We start from the raw sequence: 8,772 nt of genomic DNA, 5'->3' as shown, positions 1-8,772 counted from the left end.
ACTCTTCAAATATCATATACTTAATCTGACATTTCTATACTGTATGTTTAAAACATTTTTTTGCTGTCCTGCTGGCAGCCATGTTTTCACTAAGCCTCCATAATTCTGGCTGGTTCCCACAGGTAAGTACGTTTAAAAAAAGAGTCACACACTTGAATATTTCTTATGATTCTCTTTTTATTTTTCAATCATCTTTTTAATCCTGCGGCGTATTTGCGATGGCGTTTTTTTTTGTCTTATATATGATGCGATAGATGACTGTGTTTCAGAAAAGGTGCAAACATCAGCAAACACAAAGAAAGATCACGACATTTCCACTCGGCAACAGTTCCTCTCCCTCCTCCTCCTCCTCCTCTCCGTTGCTTTAATGACATCATCATTTTGTGCCAGTGGACTTTTGGCAGTGCTGCGGACAAACAGCGCTGCCTACAGGCGGACTTTGGAGGTCAACAGGTCAACTCAGCTGCACTTTAATGATCACTAATAATGTCATAATGATGATGATAATGATAACATTATCATCATCATGACTATTGCTAATTAATTAGTGTGTGAGTTGACTGTTGTTCTTTGTTAACTTTAATGTCCGTTCTAAGAAACAGCCTTAAAGGTGAGAATGGATTTAACATTATCACTAATATTCACAACCATAGTGTCACGCAAACGTTTAAGTCATTTAAAAAATAAAAAACACAGTAAAACTGACAAACTGGTGCAAATCTTTTTCCCGTCCATGTTTTCTCCCGTGGTAATCGAATGCACCATTAGATTAAGTTGTTTTGGATTCATTTGTTAAAAGATGGCGTCGACATTAAGATATCGACAGTTTGGGAAGAGAAACATTCACAGACGACAAACTTAAGACGACATGGACTCTGCCGTCTCTACATGGACAGAGTCAAAACTTCAAACTGGAAGACTTTCTTGAGGCAGTGCGGTGGACTGTGATTGGTACGTTCCCTTTCCCTCTACATCTGTCCATCCATCCATCCACTAAATACACAATACACAATATAAAAACAAAACAAAACAAGAAGGGAAACACTTGGGGCTGTCGCATCCAATTACAAGCCCTGACCTCGACCCCGTCCCTGACCTTGACCTCGTCCCTGACCCCTACACTTCATTCTGACACGTCAGGTTAAAACATTGCAGCAGAAACAGCACAAATAGCAGCATGCATCACAGTTCCCCACATGCAGACAATCAAATGCTTCACGTATGTTTTCATGTCGGCTGACGGAAGACGACCAAGTTTCCCAAAAACGACCTGAGTGTGGTGTTTTCAGTCTTTGTGGGGGAGCAGTTTTGTTGTTTTTTTTGTTGTTAAATCATTAAATCCTGAAGATGTAAACAACCTGTACAAAATTATATATATATATATATATATTCCACAGGAGAACAAAGGCAGTGATAGAGAGAGAGAGGGTTCATTTTGCTTTTGAAGTGGGCACTGACATTTTTTTTCTGTAAACGTAAAAAATGTTGAACATGCTTTTGGGAAACCTGGTCATTCACGAGTTTAAGTGAGAGAAGAACTTGGTTAAGTGTTGGAAAAAAGGCAGTGCGATGACGCCACTCTGGAAAACAAGACACTCCAAAAATATCTTTTTTGAAATGACTGGCTGTGAACTTTAACCTGGTGAAGGTGATTTCATGTTTATTACTTTTAGAAGTATGATGACGTTTCAGGGCAGTGCGTTTCATCTACATGAAGCAGGGCAGTGTCACCAACCAGCCCGTCAACCGACACCTGAACGCATCTGCGTGTTTCCCATAATATTTTCCGCTTTGACAACAATATTTGTTTTGTTCAACAACCTTATAACAAACGTCTGAACTTTGCTTTGACTAGATGTGCAGCGTAACCGATGTCTCCAGCGGAGAGGCCTTTAAGTCCATCACCACCTAAACTGATTTTTGATAAACATTCACCCGTCTCTCCGTCTGTCTGTCTGACTCTAAAGTAGCAGGAATACTAACATTTAAAAAATGTGTTTGCGACTAAAGTACGATCTGATTCGCTTGGAAAAAAAGGAAGAAGGAAAATATACAAAAGTGTAGAGTTTCATTTGGATATGTTTGTCGCTGCTGATTTCTACACTCTTAAAGACACAGTCACCTGCATGACTGTGAACCTTCATGGACACAATTTAAAGGAAAAACAACTTGTGACGTTCTTTGATGTAAAATATAAAAATAAAATGTATTGAATCACCTAAAAAGAGAGCAGCAGGTGGAGTCGACTGTGAGCCGATGTTTCCGGATCATGTATTTAGTTTTATTTGATCATACTGTGTCATGTCAAGTCATGTGTGTCGCTTGTACAGGTAAGTGAGTCGCTCTCTTCTGTGCTGTTAGACCTGGATCAGCGCGGCACAATAAGCTGCTTATCTTTTCAACGACTTTCTTTTGTATCATGGAAGAACTTATAAATATACCACCACAATCAATATTCACTACCCTAAAGGCAGAGAGTTTTTTTTAGTCCTTCATTTCATTTGTGTGCACCTCACTGTCCTGCATTTTAGAAACCATCAGTTTTTACATTATTTTCCTGCTTAGTCAGTTTCAAGTTCATCTCTACTGATGCACTGCCGGCATCTTGGCCACGCTGCGATCGTTGAAGAACGGACACCGGTCTGAAAACTCTCCCTGTGCGTATGTTCAAGAACGCGTTTGGCAGAAACTTGAGCCTCATAAATTTGTATGTACTAATGTACTGTTTTTTAAACCCGACCATCTTCTCACAGATGATTTATGTTTCTGCTGCAAGGACGTACAAACGGACACAGGATCACTGAAACGATCAGCAAGAGAGCGACTGTCAGTGGTCCACACCGGGACGAGGCTGTCTCTCATGTGCAAGTTCCCCCTCTAGCTCGTTTTAACAGTAGTGTCTGCAACAGAACGTATACAACAAAAATCAAATAGGACAAATCAGCTGAAACTTTTTCTAATTGGACAGAACAACATGAAGAAGAAGAAGAAGAAGAAGAAGCGTGACGTGTCAAAAGTGCGAGCGTTGTTGCATTCATCGAATGACATGAAGTGAATTTTCTACATGGCTTAAAGCTTTGGAGTTCCGAGCGCTTGCTCCACTCAAACATTTTGCTGTCAGCGTGAAGGAAATGACAATGGCGGCCGTGGTGATGATTACAGTGGCGATGAAGAATAGGTGTGCTAGCTTCCCGCTGCGGTTTCAGCAGGGATTTTTGCATAAAATGTAAATCATCATCATAATCAATGTCCTGATTTCACAAAGAAGCCCCGCCCCTTCCCTCAGCCCCCCTCGCCCCCTTAGATTTAAAATATTTTTATGAGCAAGAAGATTTCTTTTTCTATGACTTTTTTTTTCTTTTTTCTTTGTTTTCTTTGTCGTCGCCGGTGCCATCGTCGCTGTGGCGTTGTCGTCGTTGGAGTGGTTGTTGTCGTCGTTGTTGTTGTTGCTGCTGAACCGAGGGAGTGTTAAAATGGGAGTTCGCCTCCGCCTTCGCCTCCTCCTTCTCCTCCTGTGGGGGGCGCTGCAGGCTATGACCCGTCTTGCTCTGTGGAGTCCTCCGGTTGCTCTTTCTGTTGCTCTAGGATCCCTGCACGCTCCTCGCTGTTCATCGTTGGGCTCCGTGATGATTTCAACAGCTTCTCTTCAAGCTCGTGCAGCGACGGCTCCTTATACATGCAGACTGCAGAGGGAGGAGGAGGAGGAGGAGGAGGAGAGGGCAGAAAACACAACATTCAAAGTCGTTAAATGCAGCAGTGTTTATGAACCAGCAGAGGCAGTATATCACTCTTTATGCTAACGACACTGTGATATACAGCACAATACTCCAATACTTTCCATCAGCATTTAATACTATGAACTGTATATTATATATACAGTGCCTAACAATTGTTAAGCGGTTGAGGATTTTTCAAAGGGCCGCGGTGCCAGAAGTGGCGTACTACGCAGGCCCAAGGACTTGGCTGAACAATATGGCCGCCGACACCTACGAAATACCGTGACATTTTTTTTTTTATTGTTATATGGCCTTACCAGGTCATCTTGGCCCTAACCTCACCTCATCTCCATGCCTAACCCTAAACCCTGGGGTGCTCTTTTTCCCCAAATAGTGTGGTTTCTTGTACGTGATATACTTAGAAGCCGTCTCTTCTTCCACTTCTTCTTCTGAGATTTCTCTCAAAATCCTCTATTGAAGTGAAAACTTCGGGACTTCTAGCTTGGGGAATAGTTGCTGGTTCCGGCTTTTCATCGCCAGCCGTATTGACATCTTATCAACCTACGGCCCTCAGTACGTCACTTCCAGAACCACGGCCCTCCGAAAAATCCTCAACCCAAAGCCACAGCTGCTATAAACTAACAGTATTTGTAATTACAGTGTGTGTGTAATGTAAAAAAGTACAAATACTTTGTTACTGTGCTTCAGTAAAAAAAAAATAATCATGTATTAGCAGAGGCAGGAATTGAACCCACAACCTTTAAGTTGAAAGACAACACCCCCTAGCACTGAGCCACCATGGCACAATCCTAACTGACTTTTTAAAATACTTTTACAAACTAAAACATAAGTACATTTTATATCAGAAAATATACTTAAGTACAGTAAATGTCATATACTTTAAGACTTTTACTTATTATAAAAAAGTGAATTCAACTTCTACCGAAGTCATTTTCTGGTAAGATGTTTGTACTTTTACTCAAGAATTACTTTTAGGTACTTTATACAAGACTGGGTAATTATTATAAAATAATTTTGTATGTTTCTGTAAGGGTAGAGAGTCGAAGCTCTTCAACCTAAATGATCTTTTTAATGCTAAAATATAAAATAAAATGTTCGAATTATAGTTATTTACTTGCATTACTGAAGAGAAAAGTGGTTTTAGTGGTAAAAAGCTCAAATTTGGGTAAATAAAGGTGAATTCAGTTTGTTATTTGCCAAATAAATAACACTAACATATTTAGTTTTAAACTAGTTTTTGATTTCTAAAATATTTATGTTCTTATAACAGGTGGTCTAATAAATGTGTTTAACACTCTATATACAGTATACCTATGTGTGTATGCACATACGTGCTGTGTACAGGTGTGTGTTAAAATGGGGGTGACGGGGGAGACATTCAAGGTGAAGGATGAGTCACAGAGAGGAAGAGGATGAAGGTATTTTTAAATGAAGGTGGGGGGGAGGAGACAGAGCAGCAGAAAATTGAAATGGAGCTTCATGTTTCCTCCATCTGTGATATTAGAGCTTCAACTCGACCTCACACTGAGACGAGGATGACCTTCACCTGAGCACCTCACTCTCCACACCCTGTCCACCTGTCCAAACTGTCCCATCCACATCAAACACACAAACCAGACAGAGACAGAGCTCCGCCCCCTGCAGCCCGTCCAAATGTGTCTGTACGTGACGGACGGACAACAGCTGGATCCTCGTCACAGGTGTTTATGCTAAATCAAGCATAATGCAGAGACTCGTCACGTTGAGCAATATCAATCATATCATCATCATCCTACAAAGTAGTTTTTCTTTAAAGGAAACAACATATAAATATCATTAACATAAACATAAATAAAACATCAAACTATAATTAATAAGAAAACTTCTGTAATAATAACTACAAATAACTACATAAATGTTATTATGTAGCTACTTGCTATGTTGAGTGCTTTTAATATTTTAAAACCCTGGACGGGTCGCCTGTCTATCACAGAGGCAAGATCATGCATGTCTGGTATGACACAAATAAATGTGATTTGATGTCATGTGATTCAAAAATTAATAATATTGTTCACCACTTTAGGGTTAAAATGACAAAATATAAAAATAACATACACAACAAAACACAAATGTGACAAATAACAACATTCATGATTCATTAGTGTAAACCTCTTTGGAACTGAAGCTATGTGTCTCATTATTATTCCTCTGCATACAGCGTTTGTTCTAAGCTATGTTATGTGTGTGTGTGTGTGTGTGTCTGACCTTCGATGGGTCTGGGGACAAAGTGCGAGCAGGGTTTGGTCTTCTTCACTCGGTTTCCCTTCATGATGACGCCCTCCTTGTTGAGGCCCAGGAACCAGGCGCGGCCCGACTCGTGCTGCCGGTACAGCGTTGACGAGTAGATGACGTAGTAGTTCTCGAACACGGACTCCTTAAACTTACATTCTGCCGTGAACACATCCTGACACACAGAGAACAGAGGGGATCAACTGAAGTGATTTATTTGTCAAACATGACGTTCTACTGTCTTTTCTTGGAACAGGGAGTGCACAAGACTTCAGTTCAATCCCTCATAGAGAGAGAATCAGTGACAGACGGATAAAGGCACATTTTGAATTCAAAGTACAACAAACGTACCATTCTTGCTTCACTATGCCCCTGCAATGAATGCACAAGAGGACAAAGATGATGGGTTTTTTTACAAAATCCCCACAACATGATGTACTGTACACTGTAAATGCAAAACTGGGATGTAGTAATGTGACGTGGTCATGGTTGTCAGGCGCCGTATGATCAACAGCTGTGTAATCTCCCACACAGGTATAATCTCCCACACACCATCACGGAGAGGGTCGTTCTGTCAACAGGAAAGGGCAGAGGTCTCAATAGGAAGTTTAAAGTCCACTATGGGGCAGATGTCAGCAGTGAGCAGTGAGCCTTCTAATTGCAAAGGTGAAGCTGAAGCTAAAGCGAAAACACCGGTCAGTAAGCGCCAACGTAAAGTTCATGATACAGATAAACTATGAGCATCTCTGACCAAAGAGAGGAACTTCTTTAGGGCTTTCAACAAGAAGAAGATCAAGACGTTGTGGAAAAGAAGTAGGAAGACATGAATATTGCCTACAAAGACATGCAGGTCCAGAAAGAAAGTGCAGAAGAGCTTTTAATTAGAATACGGTTAGTGAAGCAGAACAGGCTGCAGCCAAGAGAGACATGATCAAAGTCTTTATATATATGTAGTATAATATGCCACCAACACTATGTTCTTCGAAGATAAACAGGGAATCATCATTGAAGGAGGGAGCTGTGCGATGGGTTCAAATTAAGGAAGTGCAGCAGCTGCCAGAACCCGATGAACCTCCACAACTAGAGCCTGAGGTGATGATTGTCGGAACAGACTCCAGCCCACCCACTCAAGCTGAAGTAACAGCGGCAATCAAAGCAATGGAAAGTGACAAAGCAGCCAGGAAAGATTCCATTCAGACAGAGATGCTGAAACCTAATTGTGCCATGGTTAGGTAGAGCTCTCCTCCCTCCTCCCTGTGTGTGTGTGTGTGTTTGTCGTGGACATCCTGAAGACCCTGCAGTTCATCATCTCACTCAAGACTCCACTTCTATTCTACTTCGATTCCTGGCTCTCCTTGGTCACCACGTCTCGTCTGACTCTCAGCCTGGAACCATCACCTTCTCTGCTACAACTCATCCTGAGCAGCCAGTTACTCCTCATTTTTAACCAATAAAGCCTCTAAACTTGGTCAGAGTTTAGCATGTTACTTCCCTCCAGATATAACAGGTGTTTGTGTGTGTTTTAACAGGTGGTCGAGGAGGAGCAGAGTCAATCAGAGCAGAACAGAAACAAGTTACACACAAGGGCAAATCCTCCTCTGAACTTTGACACTGGTGCTTTGCTCCATTAACTGTTTTTTTTGGGGGTTCTTTACATTTCTTCAAACAATGTTATGTGTTGTCTTATCCTTGTAGCACTACTTTAGATTTATTTTCAAATGTAAATCGTGTTTACAAAGACAGTCCCTCCAACGCCGGCTGCCCGTGTGACCTGTTGCCACTTACTTACAACCGATGAGAGCACAAACCACGTAACACCTGTTCTCCAGCAACTCCACTAGCTCCCTGTTAAACATCGCATCACATGTGAGATTTGCTTTTCACTTTCAATGCCGTTACAGTTAATATACAGTTAATATGAACGCTCAGTTAGTTTAATATTGTCTCTCCACACCAGCGGCAGCTATATTGGTCATTTTCAGTTAAGTGCCATGGTTGTGATTGGCCCCTGACCCACTGTTAGGTCAGATTCATCCTCCTCCTCCTCCTCCATCACCTCCTCATCACTCCATCTCCGAGCTCACGTGACGAAAGAACAGCTTTTTAAAGTTTGATGCAGACATGAATAATACAGGATGGACTCAGTGAGGAGAAGCAGCTGTTCTCCGTCTCCACATCTGTCCTCTTAGTTGTTTTTGATTATTATTAATCATTATTGCTGTGTCCAAACATAGTCTGAAAACACATCCTTTGTTGTTGTTGTTGAGGTTCTTTTTCATAAGAAACTTGAGTCGTAATATGAGTCTGAAACTAAAACACAGGAAGAACTCTGACAAATCTGGATTCATTCATTATTCACAAGTCTTTTTTTACAACGTGGCATCAATCCACTCGTCCTTTTTCTTCCTGTTCTCCAAGGTCGGGTTCCCAGGTGTTCCCTGGCCAGGTGGGAAACACAACACCTTCCAAAGTGTTCTGGGTCTTCCCTAGTGCCTCCTCACAGTTGTGGAAAACTGCTGGAAGAGTCTACCGTGAAGAATCCTGACCAAATGTTCTTTTCAACAGCCCTGCTGCTCTCTTCCTGTGGACGTCTACAGAACTCCAGTCCAGAACGTTACAAAGAAAACTATTTTCAACTGCTTGCATCTGTATTATTCTATATTCTCTGTAATATAATGAATCACGGTTATTTTTTAAACACGATAACCACGGCAAGAAACATCCCCTGCCTAATTATCCCTTCACCGTGTTAACATGATATCGTGTC

At 41.4% G+C, this 8,772-nt stretch overlaps 1 protein-coding gene across 3 annotated transcripts in view; it reads right to left on the bottom strand.

Moving 5' to 3' along the window:
* Positions 1–157: 157 nt before the first annotated feature.
* Positions 158–8,772, bottom strand: part of LOC122773124 (fibroblast growth factor 12-like) — a 29,885-nt gene continuing 21,270 nt past the window's right edge. For all 3 annotated transcript variants that reach the window (XM_044031526.1, XM_044031525.1, XM_044031527.1), the window contains exons 4-5: positions 5,982–6,180; positions 158–3,683 (exon numbers count right to left, since the gene is read on the bottom strand). In XM_044031526.1, the coding sequence (XP_043887461.1) occupies positions 3,532–3,683; positions 5,982–6,180 (351 nt within the window). In that variant the 3' untranslated portion in view covers positions 158–3,531. The remainder of the gene's footprint in view (positions 3,684–5,981; positions 6,181–8,772) is intronic.

This window comes from Solea senegalensis, linkage group LG8 (genome assembly GCF_019176455.1).
Source record: "Solea senegalensis isolate Sse05_10M linkage group LG8, IFAPA_SoseM_1, whole genome shotgun sequence".
Taxonomy (NCBI): domain Eukaryota; kingdom Metazoa; phylum Chordata; class Actinopteri; order Pleuronectiformes; family Soleidae; genus Solea; species Solea senegalensis.
This window is presented reverse-complemented; position numbering and strand designations above follow the sequence as displayed.